An 18828-nucleotide genomic window follows, 5' to 3' on the forward strand; every position below is an offset into this window, starting at 1 on the left:
TGCATACCCCCAATTAACCAACAAACAGCAGAATCCCTCCCTTTCACTGTTGATGCCGGAAGGCCTGCTATTCTAATATTTTTTTTCTCTTGGACTGTTAGACTTTGGAATTCCCTTCCGGTTCCTGCTTCCCTGACTGTACTAAACTGCAAAAGTTTACATGTAATATGAACAGACATTGTGCTGCACAACTTCTCACAGTGCCCTGTTAGACATGATCCCAAATAGTAGCCCTTACGTTTCAAGTAGTAATATACATTGTTTGGGATGAACAAGAGCAAAAACAATTTGTTCTTAGCATTTTTCAAAGACTTTGTACTTTGTTTTTACTATATAGTCACTACTTATCAAGGCCTGGAGACCACTCAAAGATAAGGGTATGTCAAGTAGACATACTCCAAACTTTAATAGTATTTTTGTTAGTCTGTCATGCTTAATTTAAAAATACTGTTTACGTCAGTCTGTCATACTTACTTTCAAAATAGGATTTTCATCATTAATTTTATTAATTTAATTGTTTTTACAACCTGAGTCTTACCTTTGCAAGTATATTCAGTAGGTGTCCAAAACCCGGACGGTAAGCATGAGGCTACGTGTTTACCAGTTAGTCCGTATCCTGGTTCACAAACAGCCTCTTTCTGGGCTCCAACTTCTGAGTCATGTCCAAAAATTTGTTTGTAAAAACTTTTGGGGACAATATTAATAATAGCGGGGCAGTTTTGGGCTGAAAGTATGAAACCAGAAATTTTTAGTTAATACAAGTATATATATATATATATGTATATATATATGTATGTATGTATGTGTGTGTGTTATTGTTGGCTGAAAGTATAAGACAAAAAGGTTTAAATTAATACACGTATAAATAGTAGTAAATAAAAAAATTATTTTGAAGAAAAAAACATTGTTATTCAGTTTTCATGAATTTCTAAATTGTAATTATATATAGTGTGTAGCAAACGTATTTGGTACATTGTGTTTTTTTTCGTATTACTCAAGAAATATCAAGTTAATTTGAATGAAATTTAGTCTTTGAACAGATATTATCTATTTAAAATAAAACGGAAATAAGAATATACTTAGTTGATAAATATTTGTTAACAAAAAATCAAATTACTCCTATGCAAAAGTATTTAACACACTGTTAAATTTCATTCTTAAGCAGTCATTTCATCTTGCTATAATATTTTAACCAATTAGTAATTTCCTTCTTAAGCATTCATGTAATCTTGCTACAATATTTCACCCAATCAGAAGGCATCCCAAGGTTTTATCTCGTTACAGGTCAGTTGATCACAGCTCTCAGACACTGTGCAGGTTGTCCCTTTCATTGCTGTTTTAAAAGGGTTAAAATAAAGGAATTGACTAATGATATGCGCCAGTAAATCATAAAGATAGAAAGGGGTACAGGAAAATAGCTTCAGAACTAAATTTGGTGGTGAGTACAATTGGGGCTGTCGTGAGAAAGTGGAAAGCAGTATGTGGTAATACAAAAAAAATCACTTAAGAAGAATTTATGGCCACGTAAATTACGTGATGATACTGCTCGTTACATTGCTCGTAACGTGAAGAAAGAACTATTTCTGGCTCGTTCAGAAATTTAGAGGGATTTTCAGAAAGCAGGCATTGAGATAAGCAAGGACACAATCAAGAGAAAGACTCCATTGTTGAGTCATAAACATGTGAAAGATCGTTTGAAATTTGTGAATTTCAATGTGAATCGGATGATTTCTAGAACAAAGTTATTTGGCCAGATGAAACTAAAATTGAACTTTTCAAAAGAAATATGTGCACCAATGTATGAAGGAAAAAGAGCACAAAATTTAAACCATCTAATACCATTCCCACTGTAAAAGTTGGAAGTAGAAGTGTGATGATTTGGGGTTGCTTTTCTGAAAAAGGAGTTGGAGGAATTGTAAACATAGACGGGAAAATGAATGCAGCAAAATACACAAAGATTTTGTCAACGCATCTGTTCAGGAGTGCCGCAGATTTAGGATTGGGCTGTGATTTTTACCTTCCAGCAAAACAATGATCCCAAGCACCAGGCTAAAATAACTATGAAATGGTTTAAGGATAATGGGATTAGTGTTCTACAGTGGTCTAAGCAGTGACCTGACCTAAATCCCAGCGAAAATGTGTGGAAAACTTTGAAGTTAAGGTTGCATGCAAGAGATCCCAAGAATATCAAAGAATTGAAGAAAGTTTGCAAAGAAGAATGGCTGAAACTACCAGCAAGTGCTTGTAAGAAACTAATAGGCAGATATGGAAAGCATTTGGAGGCTGTAAGGCAGAACAGATGATATACAACTAAATATTAGTAAATATGTTAAATACTTTTGCATAATTTGGTAATTTGATTTTTCGTTAATAAATATTTGTCAACTGAATATATATTAATTTCCCTTTTATTTTAGATAGATAATAACTGTTCAGAGATGGATTGTAAATTTCATTCAATTAAACTTGATATTTTTAAAAAAATATGAAAAAAAACAATGTACCAAATATTTTAGCTACCCACTGTGTGTGTGTATATATATATATATATATACGTAGATTATGCCTAAAAAAGTTCTTCTGTCATCTAAATAAGCTTGCAAGGTTAGTTATTTCCCAGAATTTTATTCAAATTCATGCTATATTCACGAAGAATGGCTGAAACCACCAGCAAAAGCTTGTAAGAAACGAGTAGGCAGATATGGAAAGTATTTGGCGGCTGTAAGTTGATGTTGCTAGAGCCATATCTCCTTTTAAAATCAAACAATTGACTTCCCAGAGGGACAAAAGGTTGTTTAAAGTTATTTAAGAAATGGTGGATATGTCAATAAATAATTAAATGATATAAGACTTATACCTAGGATATGCTTTTTGTTTATTATTCTTTGACAGAAAAATATAATAAAAAGTAAAGTTCGCAAGATAAAACACTGTATTTTTGCCCTAAAACAACATTTTAAAAGACCTGCAATAAAGCGATGGACAGTGGAAATTCATCTATAAAGAATAAAATGTCATAACTTCGTGAATATCGCATGAATTTGAATAAAATTTTTGTAAATAACTAACCTTAAAGCGGTCGTTTGATGATATAATTTTCATTTTGTTGTGACATATATTTAGTAAAATATTGATATTTTACTAATCTGTAATAAAGCGATTGACACACTATATATATATAATTTTACTTATAATTTTACTTATTGAGCACTTTGAAGTTATTGTTATGGAAACTTACTCATTCTCTCATAATGGAATATTCTAATCATTATTAAAATCCCAAGAGTAATTCTCTTGGGGGGGAATTATCGCAGTCTTGACGTCGAAAGGTTCAGCAATCTGTTCGACAGAAACTTGGCAATTTCGGTGATTTTTTAACTGATAAAAGTGTTTGTGTAGCTCTAGGAGGCTCATCCTCTCAGGCCTTACTCTCCGGTTTCGTGTGGACCAAGTTTATTGCTTGTTGTTTGAGGCGTCCTCGCTGGGAAATGTCAACGGAGCTACCAAGAAATTACAGGACCAGAGTTCCTTCTTCTTTGGGAGCTGGCGTATTTTCTCACATTTCGACCTTGTGTCACATCCACTCGCAGTGAAAGAGAGATAAATACCATATTATTGCGACATAAATCGAGACTACAGACTGTCTAACTTACAGTCGAAAATGCCAGCAAGCTTTTCTTTGTATCCCTTTCTTGTACAACATATTTTTCTACCTAAACACGTTGTTCGAGTCTTTCTTTCTGACTCTTTCTTAGGGCTACAAGGTATTTGGCCACGAGGTATTTGAACTAGCAATAAAACAAAAACATGGAATCCTATCCTAACGAAATGAGACGAAACTTCTTCCGTGTATTTTCATTTATTATTTCTTTCATTCATTACTGCAATACTCGGTTGAAATTATGTTACTTATCACCGTAAGAAAAAAATACAAATAAACCCCAAAACAAACAAAATAGAAAACACCCCAAAAACAAATGATGGTTTTTCGATTAATTTCGATGATAAAAAACAAATAAAAATGAATAAAAAAAACAAATAAAAGAAAAAAAAACAAATAAAACTATGAATTCGATAACAAAAAAAAACGGAGGAAAAACAAGAAAAGTTATATGTATTTATTGCAAAAAAAAGAATATGGACAAATCTAAAAAAAAAAAAAACAGGAGATAAAAACAAGAAGCGAACGTAAAAATTCACATAAATAAAACTTAAAAAAAAAGCGATCCAATGCATGGGCGCATAGGCGCGAACGTTCAACGACGCAGACCCTTTAATCTATTTCTCCACGAAGACGCCATCGAAATAAAGTCATGTTTTATTCTATTTTTACCAATTCAAGGAAAACCGGTATATGTTCATGTGTGGTTGCCGAAAGGGGCGATTTTTGCGACCTTCACTGAATGCGTTGTTTTCAGTAATGAAAATAAGGAAACACGTTATAAATAATGAAACCCTCTCGCACAAGAAAGAAACGAAAAATCTTTTAGTAAGAGATTCGGCGGACGTTTAGGTAAGGCTCCCCACATTGTAACTTCCACAATTCACATTTTTTTAATGTTCAACGTTAAACTCATTGATTATAAACTTAACTTTCAGAAAAAAAAATGAACAAAAAAGATTGTTTATGACTTTTATCGTCGTGGATCAGTTTTCAATTATAACTGTAAGGTTTGCGTTAAGCAAGCTGGTTTTCCAATCCGACAGCGTGTCGCCGTGAACGAATGTAAACACATAATGGCGAGTCGCCTGTTCTTTTATAAGGGGGATAACTCCACTTATGCAAAGTCTGAGCGAAAGGGCGATAACTCCTTTCCAGCCTCTACATACCCCTCCCCCTCGTGACCACAAAAGCAAGTTGTTGTGGTCATCTTTTATGTGGAGAAATACTCGTGCGATTTCCCCCGCATTTGCGGCGACAAACCCCTTGGGGCTCTCGTCCTCCGACTTGACGGTTCCCTTAACGGAGGAGGACTGTATTTTGGGGTATCTCCTCCCGTGGTATCTTCCACTTCCATTTTTTCCTCATGCTCGCTTGGGGATTCCGTGTCGGCGTGTTGTTCCACCTCCATTGCCTCCTCCGGAGGTTGTGCCTGTGGGGTCTCCACATTTATAGGTGGGTTCGGGATTTCTTGTCTGATGTTACGAGGGCCATCCACTACCGGGTGTATTTTGCGGAGAAACCGACGGTTGCGCAATGTCACTCGATTGCTTTCATCGACCCGGACTTGGTACTGTCGGTACCCCTGGGTCTCCATGATTCTCCCTGTCTTTGTCCATTGACGTGGGTGGTTCCCATCCTGGTTCTGGATCTGGACGTAATCTCCTACCTGGAGTTCCCGGAGTGGGCGACAATGTTGGTTGCAATACTGCTCATTCCTCATGTGTCTTTTGGCCATTGCCACTTCCCTTAGTTTGCCTATTTCTGTCCACTGTTTTCGAACCTGGTATTTGTCCCGCAGGACAGGAAGGTGGTTTTTAATGACCCGACCATACAGCATCATGGCCGGGGACATGTCCAGATCTTGGACAGGCGTGTTCCTATGGGTCAGTAGTGCTCGGGCCGCCCGATCATGGCACAGGCGTCCATAACTGTCCGTATTGTTCGCAAGTATACGCCTCACGGTTTTGACGGCTAACTCTGCGCGGCCGTTGCCTTGGGCATAATGCGCTGATGAGGTACGTTTTCGTATGCCCCAATTCCTCAAAAAGGAGTCGTATTCCTGGGATTCAAATGGTGGTCCATCATCCAACGAAATTTCTTCCGGTACGCCATAGGTACAGAACCAAGTCCTCAAGGTATCGCACACCGTCTTGGCTCTTCCCGACGTCATAAGGGCCACTTCAACCCATCCCGTATACCTGTCTGCGTATACCATAAAGTGTCTAACCTGCATCTGGACGAAGTCAACCACCACTTGTTGGAATGGAAATTCCGGGTCTGCTGGGGACATCAAGGGTTCCCTGGGCTGAGATGGTGCGATTTCATTGCACGTGCGGCACTGGGCTTTTGTTGGCCTGATGTTAGCATCCAACCCTGGCCAGAATAGTCGTTGTCTCGTATTCGCCAGCATTCCGTTCACACCCTGATGAGCGGAATGAAGAGACTCCAATACTTCTGCGCGGAGTTGTTGAGGTATTAGGATTTTGTTCCCCTTGATGATCACTCCTTCCAGGCAATATAACTCCTCACACATAGGCCAGAAGACTCGAATTACGGTTGGGATATTGTTACGTGACTGGGGGAAGCCATTTTGAATCAGTTCTTTCAAAGTTCTGCATTCTTCGTCTGTGGCTGCCGCAGCCATAATCCTTCCCCATGTGATGGCTCTTAACGTAGTATCATTCTTGTACATTGCTGTGAAGGCGGCTTTGACTGCGGTGTCAATGGATTGGTCCTGGTCTCTTGGTGGGGTGCCCGCTGGGTACCGAGATGCACAGTCAGGGGCCAAGTTGAGTTTCCCCGGTCGATGTTTTATCTTGAATTTATACATGAGTGACTTTTCCTTGAAGTTTAACAGGCGTGGGTTTTTTTATATTCTCCAGGGCTCGGTCTGAAAATATCTTTATGAGTGGTAAGTGATCCACTGTAATCACCAAGTCTGGGCATCCGAGTATGAACATGCGGCATGATTCCAACCCATAGATCAGAGCCAAGGCTTCACCTTCCACTGGTGCATATCATGATTCCGCGTTGTTGGTAAAACGGGATCCCGCCAGGATGAGTTTCCAATGGCCATCCCCACAACTCATGTTTAATTCCCCCTCACATCTACAGTGCTTTTGAAACAGAAAATACGATATCCCTGTTTTGCTGTAGTCTGTCGCGAGTCCTGTTGCTCTGTTCATTTCGAACGTTTGGATGCCTTTTTCAATTCTTTCCACTATTATTCTTTTCGACTCTTGGAATACCTGTTCCAGTGTCTCATCCCAATAAAATTTCCTGTCCTTTGTTTTCAGCAACTCTCGGAATGGGGCCATAACTTCCGCTTGTGAGAATGCATAGGAGACTTGGTTTACGAGTCCGAACCAGGACCTAACCCTAGTAATATTTGTCGGGGTGGGGAAGTTCAGGATGGCTTCAGTCATTCTTCTTGTGGGTTTGACCCCGTTCGCTGTTACTTGAAACCCTGCGAACTCCACTTCCATGTCAGCAAAGTGAAACTTGTCTGGGTTAAACACAATCCCTCTATCGGTGCAGTGGTTTATATATTCAATTGTGTGCCAGAATGAGGATTCCATTGAGTTGTCCCACAGGAGACTGTCATCTATACACCGAGTTTTTCGAGCCATGTCCATGGTGATATCATCAAATCGACGGGTGTAGCCATCTCCTGATCCATGGAATCCTTGAGGGGCTCGACAGTACCTGTATCGACCCCATTCAGTGATGAACGTGGTGGCGTTTCGTGCAGCTGGAGACAGCGGTAAACTGTGGTAACCGTTCCACGCATTGAGTACAGTCTTCCTGGTATGTGCAGGTATTACTGAGACCTGATTGAATGGGGACGAAGTGTGGTGCGTCTCCCTCATGGTCGCCTCGTTCAACTTTTGTAAGTCCACCGTCCGCCTTGGGGATCCATCCTTTTTTGGTGTGACCACCATTCTCGAGCACCAAGTAGTTGGTGTGCCTACCGGTACGGGTTCGATTATCCTCAGTGCCATGTCACGGTCTATATCTTGTCTCACCATTTCCTTCCAATGATGGGGGACAGGTATTGGTGTGTGGATTGCCGTCGGTGTCGCATCTGGGAGGAATTTTATTTCTAAGGGTTTACCCTTCATTACTTGGAGTGGTTGGTGTGGACAGGTATTGAATGCGCTGGCCTTGAAATGTTCCTTTAGCCATTGCTCCAATTTTTCTCTGTTAATGTCGGTTGCCTCCAATGGGATTACTGCTGGTTTCTTCGGAGCCGGTGCTCTGCACGGACACCCGCAAGGGGCCGTCTCTTCTGTTTTCGCTGAGCTGCTTTGCGATAATGATGTAGGAAAATTGGATGGCAATAATTTCAGCTCCTTGAGTGCCGTTTGTGATAAGTAGAGCCCGGATGTGTTGTCAGACACATACACTGCCTGTCGTGTTTCTCTTGATCCCACCTTAATATGTAAAAACAGGACCCCCTTGATGTGTAACTGGCTATTTGTTATACCCCTTATCCGATGGGTAGTTGGAACCAAGTACCCATTTGGGTACCCGAGGAGTCCTTGAATCTCGAGGCCAACAGAGCAAGTTTGGGCTCCTGTGTCCGCGAAGGTTTGGATGGCGTGGGTGCTCACTTTCATCGGCTTCTTTGGCACCCTTCCAAAGGTCGCATGGCACTGCCACTTGTTCATTACAGTTCTCTCTGCTGTAACTGAGGGGGGGCGGTTCTGGGGCGCCCACCTGGAACAGTTTCCCATTCCACTCAAGGTGAGGAATGTTTGCCGGTTGTCTCTCACTGTGTCTGTGAGTAGGGGCTTTATCTGTGGTGCAAAACATGAACGACTCCACGCTTTTTATAGCTTCTGTTTTGGATCTATTAATTTTCCGGCACACCTTTTTAATGTGCCCTACTATTCCACAAAAGTGGCACTTGAGTCCCACTGCTGGGCAATCTTTCCGGTTCATCGATCCACCTCGGTGTGATGTTTTTCCGCAACCGTTGCAAGGTTTGGTGTCCCGTAGGGTCGACAGGGCCTTTGCCTCATGCATTTGTTGTACTTGATTCGACCTTTGTACCCCAGACATCGCGAGAGGTTGTGTGGTATCGGAAAAGTGTGGAGTTGCTTCGTCTGTTGCCTCCAGGCAAACCAACCGTGAAAACTTTAGATCCAAGGTAGGAAGTGTAGCTGCCTCTGCCAGTACCCTTCTCTGGTGTTCGATATTTCTTAACCCTGCCATCATTTGCCCGGCAACCATATCATCTGAGTAATTAACCTGCTGCCGGCAAGTGGGTCCGTTCGGACACTGAATACGAAATTCACAAAATTTCGCCTGGCCACGTAACCTCGATAAAAAATGGGTCACTGACTCACCCTCATTTTGCTTCATGGATTGAAACGTTTGTCGGTGGACTTCCTTGTGTAAGCCTCGAACGACCACCAGTCGTGTTTGATGAAGAAGGTATTCCTCTGCCGCGTTGTTGAGTCGTTCTGGTCCAACGAGCTCAAACAGTAACCTGTTCGTTTCCGGTGTGCATGCTTCTCGCAGTTCGTTTCGAATTGCAGCTGGATTTTCTGCACATCTCCTTGTACCGTGACCAGGTGTCTAAAAAGAGTGCCCATTCGCTATCTGTTGAGTCCAGACCTATAGAAGGTCGCTGCATTCTTTTTGTTTGCGGCGTGTTCGCTCGTCCGTGTAAGATGTCCTTCTGTAATTCAATGTTTTCTTTTTGTAACTCAACTAGTTGACGTAATAAGAGAACGTTTTCTTGTTCCATAGTGTAACGATACCTTTAGTTCAATGCTGCGATATAAGTATTTCACGTTTTAAAGTGACAATATGTTCGTAGCGCCATGTAAGGTTTGCGTTAAGCAAGCTGGTTTTCCAATCCAACAGCGTGTCACCGTGAATGAATGTAAACACATAATGGCGAGTCGCCTGTTCTTTTATAAGGGGGATAACTCCACTTATGCAAAGTCTGAGCGAAAGGGCGATAACTCCTTTCTGGCCTCTACAATAACATTCTTAGATGTCGTCAATTTCATAGACATATGCCATAGATTCTTTCATATTTTCATCTCATAAGTTTTGACGGTCGATTCAACGATACGTTTTATTAAATCATGTAACTTTAAACTAAATTATATATGATTTATATAAATGTGTGGCGATCGAGCAGCTATCTTGATTAGGGGCTTATGTGTTCGATTTTGTATGTCTGGAATAATAGAATTTCAAGGTAGCAGCCAATGAGAACAGGAGGAATGTTATTGGGAGAAATCATTATTTTCGAATAGTGAAGTGCCATGGTAGTTGTATGTGTATGATTGTTTAATCCAGTTCATAATGGTGCCAGGTCAAAATAGTTGTAATGGTTACATAATTACCCGATCTTGTCTGTGAGAGTGGGAGGAATTGTCAGGGAAAGGTGAATATATGAACTACATCGTCTAAAAATCTGGGTAATAGTGATGATGCCTATCCTAGGATATAATATAGGATCTAATTATAACGAATAAGTGTGTATAAAACGATATAGTGTAGTTAAATAAGACGGGTTTGGAGGTTTAGATGTAATAAATTTGTTTGCGGTATCTGTTAATTAAAAATCTATTGCAATTTGGTGCAGAGAGGGAATTTCTGCAATCAAAATATTATATACAGATGAATCATTCAGAAGTTCGGTATCGTAGAACCGGACCACTAAACGTTTTCATGACCAGGATGCAACACTGAAAGTTGCACTGAACTCTACAAGATTCTAAAGGATTTCTTTTTAGAAATCTCTAAAAAAAAAAGGAAAAAGATAAGATTCTTCAGCGAGTAAAATGCTTTGAATGAAAAATCTGTGCTGATTTCCAGGTTTTCGTTTTTTGCACGTTTTTTTTTTCTCAGAGAGAAAATTATCTGTTGTGACAAAAAGAACTTAATTTTATTTAAAAAAAAAAAAAAAAAAGATACACTTCAATTGAGCGGGAGAAGAATTATTTTTTCCTCAAGATCTACGTTGTTTTAATCGTTAAGAAGAACAAAGGCTACGGGAAAAATAGTAAATTATATTTTACACGTTCAAAGCCATATCCATTTTTCTCTCTTCTTAATAGAGAAAAAAGTAAGAAACCATCGAGGACTTCAACTATGGCACTAATGTGAAAATATTAAATAGAACAACAGAAAATGGAAGAAAGATATGAAAAACTGCTACTGGAACAATATGAGAAAACGTACTTATTGCAACAAAATTTAACAAATAAAAATCAAGTCACGGAAAAAAATATAGCATTCTTACAAAACGCAGTCTGGAACACTAGTGTCACTTTCATTTACGCCTCAAACAAAGACAAGACTTTATTTTAGAAGGTATGAGAACCCGTATAACAGTGATTGTGCCGATTAGGCAGACTCTAAAAAGGTTCGTTTATTGCTTCGACAACACAGAACACAAAAAATTTTAAACACGAAAAACATGTGACTTAACTTTTTCTGAAACGATAAAACTCTTAACACAACTACTCAGCCCTACAACCTCGTCATTTTACAGAATGTGGAAATGCCTTAATATTACTAAGAAAGATGAGAACTATTTAACATTTGCAAGTAAGTAATAACTAAGTCCATGTTAGTGATGCAGTGCCCTGCATTCGGTTAAAGACTGCCTATACCACAGAAAATCTTATCTGGTTTGTGACAGAATTAGATATAAATGTTCCCATTAAAGGATACACTTACAAGTCAGGCAGGAATCATTTGAACAAAAATATACGCAAATATGTGCTGGTAGAAAATAGATAAAAATGTGATGTTTGGATTAGATTCGAGATCAGATTTAAAATCATAAATTTACATACATGGAAGAGATTAAATAAACCTACCATGCAAATTAAATAAAGAGATAAAATAAAGGTACCATGCAAATTAAATAAAGACATTAAATAAACCTAACATGCAAATAAAATTAAGAGATTAAATAAACCTAACTTGCACATAAAATACAGAGATTAAATATACATAGCATGCAAATAAAATAAAATGATTAAATAAACCTACCAAGCAAATCAAATAAATAGATTAAATACAGCTACCATGCAAATTAATTAGACATTTAATAAAACTACCATGCATATAAAATAAAGCGATTAAATAAACCTACAATGCAAATTAAACAACGATATCAAATATACCTACCAAGCAAATTAAATAAAGAGATTATATGAACCTACCACGCAAGAGATACACAGAGATACAAAACCTACCATTCCAATTTAAATAAAGAGATACAAAAACCCTACAATGCAAATTAAATAAAGACATTAAATAAACCTACCGAGCAAATTAAATAAAGAGATTAAATACACCTACCATGCAAATTAAATAAAGAGATTAAATAAACGTACCCTGCAAATTAAGTACCGATATTAAATAAACATACCTTACAAATTGAACAAGAGATAAAAAAAATCAAATTAAATAAAGAAATTAAATAAACCTAACACGCAAATAAAATAAAGAGATTAAATAAATATAACATGGAAATTTAATAAAAATGTTACATCAAACTACTATGCAAATTAACCTGACCGGCAAATTAAATAAAGATATTAAATAAAGCTACCATGCAAATTAAATAAAGAGATTAAATAAACCTACCATGCAAATCAAATTAACAGATTAAATAAGCATATCATGCAAATTTAATAAAAAGATTAAATAAACCTACCATGCAAATTAAATAAAGAGATTAAATAAACTAACCATGCAAATGAAATAAAGCGATTAAATAAACCTACTACGCAAATTTAATAAAAAGATTAAATAAACCTACCATGCAAATTAAATAAAATATTTTAAAAAAACTACACTGTAAATTAAATAAAGAATTAAAGAAAGCTACCACGCAAATCAAATAAAGAGATGAGATAAACCGACCATACAGAGTAAATAATGAAATTAAATAAACCTAACATGCAAATTAAATGAAGGGATTTAATAAACATACCATGCAAATCAAATGAAGAGATTAAATTAACCTACGATGCAAATAAAATAAAGAGATTGAATAAAGCTACCATGAAAATTAAATAAACAGAATGAATAAATCTACTATGCAAATCAAATAAAGATATTAAATAAACCTACCATGCAAATCAAATAAAGAGATTAAATAAATCTACCATGAAAATTAAATAAAGCGATTAAATAAACCCTCCATACAAATAAAATAAAGAGATTAAATAAACCTGATATGCAAATTTAATAAAGGTATTAAAAACACCTACCATGCAAATTAAATAAAGATATTAAACAAACCTACCATGCAAATCAAATAAAGAGATTAAATAAATCTTCCATGCAAATTAAATAAACAGAGTAAATTAACCTACCATGAACATCAAGTAAAGAGATTAATTAAACCTACCATGCAAATTTAATAAAAAGATTAAATAAACTTGCCATTATAATTAAATAATGAAATTACATAAATCTACCATGACAAATAAATAATATATACAATAAACCTACTATGCAAATTAAATATAGAGATTAAATAAACCTACCACGCAAATTGAATAAAAGATTAAATAAACCTTAGAGGCAAATTAAATAAAGGGATTAAATAAACCTACCATACAAATTAAATAAAGAGATTAAATACACCTACCAGTCAAGATCTCCAGCTGTGGTATAGATGGAAATGTCTTCTCAATTATTAAATTATTTCTCTCGGATAGGTTCATAAGAGTAGTGGTTGATGGGAAGCTATTTACCGTTTGTCCCATTAGAGAAAATTAATGAGGAGTGTAAAGCCAGCATATTAATGTAAGTTGAATTCAGCAGATATGCAGTCCCTACCGTGTAGGTCCAGATATATCCAGATATGACCTTAAACTATATACAGTGTTTAGGCCCCAGCTTGCGGACTTTTGGGAGTGTGAAGGCACCTTTTAATTGCCATTGCTCCCAGGTCCACTCTGACCAGAGGTGGTAGTACCTGTTTGGGTCCCAACTATGGGTTAAATAGAAACTGACTTGCAAACAACAAATATATTCTATTAAAAAAAAGGGTTGATATGTCGTGAAACAAAAACAACCAACCAACCGTCTATGTCAAAAAGAAGTCAAAAGAAGTCCTTGGTTGCACCTGATTCGGCACTGCTCTGAACTCAGTAGTAAACGACTACCATTACCTACTTATTGACCCTGAAGATGTTTTCGCGAAGCTAAACAGATGAAAGGTCTCATTTTAAGTCTATCTGAATGACGTATTTGTTCAAATTTCAGTTCGAGAAAATAGCTCGCTTGTATTAACACTCATAAAGAGTTATTCAAATTCGAAAACTTAGCTTTTGGAGTCAAGTTAAGAAACTATGGATACTATGTTGGTCAGCCTCTGTTGGTCAGCTTTGGTTTAGCGATCGTATATTTGGATGACATTATCATAATAAATAAGACCAAAGAACAACATGAAAAACATGTCTAAAGGAATTTAGATTTAAAATAAAAGAAGGAAGCTGTGATTTTTTATGGGAGAAATAAAATACTTGGTAAACATTATTGACAAAAATGGTAGAGGATTTGACGCGTAAAAGGGCTACAGTTATTAAGGAAATGCCGGCTCCCAAAAATATTACAAAATTACAAAGTTTGGGGGACGTCAGAGAACTATTGCCAGACATTCATTTCTAATATGCAAGACCTACGGGTACCACTAAACGAACCTATAAAATTGACAGAGCGTGGAAATAGACACCTGAATGCCAGTTCCAAGACAGAGAGAACTTTTACAGAACGCAGTAATTGCTTCCTTATGTATCGATAGTGAAATTAAAACCATGGTGTGCAATACTATCAGAGATCTTCTGGTTACACGGGATGAAATAAAACGCGAAGCACAAAAAGATGCATTTATGAATGCTACAAATCAGAAAATCACAAATAAAGACCAGCAAATACAGGACAGTTTTATATATATATATATATATATATATATATATATTTGATGACGAACAACTATACAGCGAGAGGATCGTCATATTAAATGCATTACAAAAAAGGATCATGAAAGACTTTCATGTGGGTCACCCAGGAATAAACAGAATGAAGAGCCTCCTGCGTAGTTATGTATACTGGCCGTAGATGGATATAAACACCAGAAACATGGTCAATTCATGCAAGAGTTGTACATTGACAGTAAAGGTACGCCCAATCAGACTCAAAACAGATGAAGCCTGGTTTAGAATTCGTATAGATATTGCATGGTTACCCGAGAATTAGAATTCCCTAATTGTAGCGGACAGCTATACAGTAAATGGACAGAATTACTCAAATGCAGGGGTAGGTAATAATTTCCTCCATGAATTATTTGCCCGGTTTGGAATTATCAACTGCTTAGTAAGTGACAAAAAAGACTCAATTTACGTCCACGGACTTCCAGGAGTCCCGTAACATTTCCAAATTAAACATGTCAAAACTTTCCAGTATCACTCACTATCTAATAGAATGGTTGAACACATCGTCGACACTTTAAAACCTGTCCTAAAAAAAGTATGCAGTACACGAACACTATAAGTTTATAGGATGTCACATAACCCTTATATACCATCGGCAGTCTCCCCAGCGGAGACTATATTCCAGCGAAAAAATAAGACCTGTATTTGAAAAACTGTTACCAAAGCAAACAAAGTTGAGAAAGGTCTCTATTGTACCTAAGAAACGCTTTGATCCACGAGAAAAAGTTTTCTACAAAAGTTACAAAAATAATACGTTTTTCTGGGAACTGAACACACTAGACAAAAGAATCGGAAATATAGTCTATATTATTCAAGGTTCTAAATTCACGCATAAAAGACACCTTAACTAAATAAGACAATGTCTGTTTGATGATCCCAACTACGCATCTCACGAAGAAATGGTTACTGAGACGATATATGACATTTTCGGCATTGAACGAAATCAAGCAGCTCCAGAATGTTGCCAATCAGAAAGGAAAAGGAAGTTCACGGACCCTTTAACTCGCGATCTAAAAAAGGGGGGGTACTAACACCCCTTGCTGAGTAAAGGTTTGGGAATTGGTGTTACGAGGACTTACCCATTTACTCGAAATGGACTCTAAAGAGTTTAATACTCTCGTAGGGAATTATCGAAACACAATGTGAGACTAGATTCTCTAACAGTCGGAAAATGACAACAAACTTTACTTTGTATTCACTTTCTTGTATAATATATTTTTCTTTATAAACCTGTCTTTTCGAAGTTTTTTATGCCCAATTATTAGGACCAAAAAAAAAAAGTATATATATATATATATATATATATATATATATATATATATATATATATATATATATATATATATATATGAGCAAACAGTTAATAAAATATGTTAAAATAAATATGGTGGAAGATAAAAAATCCAGTGACGGTAAAACTTCAAGAAAGTTAAAAGAATTTCCATTTGTACAAGTAAAATCCAAGGAAATCCCGTAATTGGAAGAAGATGGTTCATAATATTCCAAAGGCAGAAATCCATGGAATAATTCACAAAAATGTGTACAAGGAGAAAAAGAAAAGATTCCAATAATATTAATAAAAGAAAAATAAGATGTGCTTTTCACTCTACTTCCGAGACATAAATATAAATCTTGAAGTTTTATATTTGGATTTTACCGTCACTGGATTTTTTATCTTCCACCAGACTATCCATTCGTGTGTAATCACATTTTTCTTTACCATATTCCCTCTGCTTAACTTTTTTTGTTTTCAATAAGATCTTTGACTTACTTGTTGTTTAATCAAATACTTCTCCATGCAAAATCCGATCCCGCATTTTGCTAATTCCTACCCTCTGATGAGAAGGAAAGTATTTCTTCGAAACTCCGCGGATTAAGGACTATCCATTTATCTAGTGTTTCCTTTTCAGATTAAATATGTTTTTAACTCATTTCAAAGTGTTTTTTAACATATTTTATTAACTGTTTGCTCATATTATAAGCTCTATTTCCTATTTGGTTTTATCGAGCTTTTATATCCGGCTGAGATAATTTTATAAATATTAATTCTTTAATATTTATAATTTACTTTAATTTTACCATCTTGGATCATTTTGGTAAATTCAATTGTAACTTTCATTTTATATATATATATATTTATATATATATATATATATATATATATATATATATATATATATATATATATATATATATATATATATATATATATATATATCGTTTCATTTCATTTATTTATATTTACTTCCGAAAGTGCAACGCTGTTTGGCTGTGAAAATAATTATATAATCTCTCACATTCTGAAAATTCTATTACTAATTGCTCGCTAGGTTAGCATGTTGGATGGCATCGTCCTAGCGAGTATAAAATTTCTACTTGTGAGACATCGGCTGCGGTTATAGCTTGGTTGGATGACCACATCCTTTGTTCGAGACGAAGTAGGTCCATTCAATAGTCGGATTTCACTGCGGTTTGCTTGATCTGTATTAGTTAATAGACTTGCTTATGTGTGGCGCGTTCGCTCAGGTGGCAGAGTTCTCGCATCGAATGCAAGAGGCTGGGTTCCGAATCCCGAGTTCGGATATATCTAACTGATTAACCCAAATGAGGGCGAAACTTTAGTTTTGGACTTCAGATTTCTTGGACTGCGAGTTGCGACGTTGTTTGGCTGTGGAAATAATTATATAATCTCCCACATTCTGAAAATTATATAGATATTGAATGCAAGGAACTACTATTTGGGACCATGTTTAGGGAAGATGAGCTAGATGTTTGTTTACTGACATTTAAACGTCTGCATATCAGGAGAGCAGGTAACAGGAAGGGAATACCAAAGTCTAGCTGTTCAAGGGAAGATATTAAAGTAGAAAACTTTCTGACATTTAGGAACCTCAACAGTGAAGGGGTGAGATTTTGTTGCTAAGCAGGTTTGTCGGGGGTATGTACGTCGAGGGGGTATAAGTACAATGAGTTCATGAGAGAACATTCTATTAAAACACTTGTAAGACAGGCACATTGCAGCGATGGGACAGGGGTTGGAGCTTAGTTGACAAAGCTGGACCTATTAGATTAGTGATTCATGTTTAGACCCTATACAAGATGGAGGAACTAGCTGTAGATGCACCGGCCCAGACGTGGCAACAATGCTCCATGCATGGACGAATGGTGGCTTTGTAGAGGTACAGAACACTCTCAGATGTGAGTAGTCTTCTAGCATGATAGAACATACCTTCTTTGCAGCAGCTTTCACAATATCCTCAATGTATTTTTCAGGTTTATACTGCCTTTGAATGTTAAACCGAGGAGTTTGAAAGAATGAGAGTAGCTTAGTCTTATCATTCCACTACGGTCATTTTCTAAGGATTCTGCCATTGTTTAGATTTGTGTACACCCCTTCTTCAATCATGCATGTTATAGAGTGTTGTGGCATCAGCACTTATACCTATCTATAACCTTACATCTCATATCCATAATTGACGTTTAATATCTATCAATTTATATCTAATATAAATAATTTACATCTCATGTTTATTAATTAATGTTTAATATCTAAGAATTGACGTCTGTAACTTAGTAGTTTACGTTTAATATCCATTGGCTAACGTTTATTCTCTATTAATTTTATCTAATATCTATTAATTGATTGTCGTATGATATTGATTGATGTCTAATACCTATTATTGACACATAATAATTATTAATTAACGTCTAATATATATTAATTGGCGTTTAATACGTATTAATTGTCCTCTAATATGTATTATTTGATGTTTAATATCTATTAATCGAGGCCTAATATCTATTAATTTAAGTCTTATACTTATTAATTGACGTTTAATTTCTATAATTTGACGTCTAATATATATTAATTACCGTCTAATATGTACTTATTGACAGCTAATACCTTATTATTGACGTCTAATATCTGTTAATAGATGTCAATATCTATTTATTAAATTCAACTGACGCTTAATATGTATTGGTCATTTAGAGCCTTTGATATGCTAGCATAAATGTCTACAAATGATCTAACGATGTGATTTGGAAAATCTTTAATGTAGATCAGGAAGAGAGTTGGGCCCAGGATAGACCACTGAGGGACTCCAGCATTAATAGTGTGAGCTTCTGATTCCTGCCCATCAATCAGTACTCTTATGAACCTATCAGAGAGAAATTATT

The 18828-nt window shown here is 36.4% G+C and overlaps 1 protein-coding gene across 1 annotated transcript in view; it reads right to left on the minus strand.

The window, feature by feature from the left end:
• LOC145266443 (uncharacterized) overlaps window positions 1-18828 on the minus strand; it is a 202355-nt gene that overhangs the window by 85126 nt on the left and 98401 nt on the right. The window contains exon 8 of the mRNA XM_080122120.1: window positions 539-724. Within this exon, the coding sequence (XP_079978246.1) occupies window positions 539-724 (186 nt within the window). The remainder of the gene's footprint in view (window positions 1-538; window positions 725-18828) is intronic.

The sequence above is a fragment of the Euprymna scolopes genome, chromosome 41 (assembly GCF_053919585.1).
Source record: "Euprymna scolopes isolate OS-2025 chromosome 41, ASM5391958v1, whole genome shotgun sequence".
NCBI lineage: Eukaryota > Metazoa > Mollusca > Cephalopoda > Sepiida > Sepiolidae > Euprymna > Euprymna scolopes.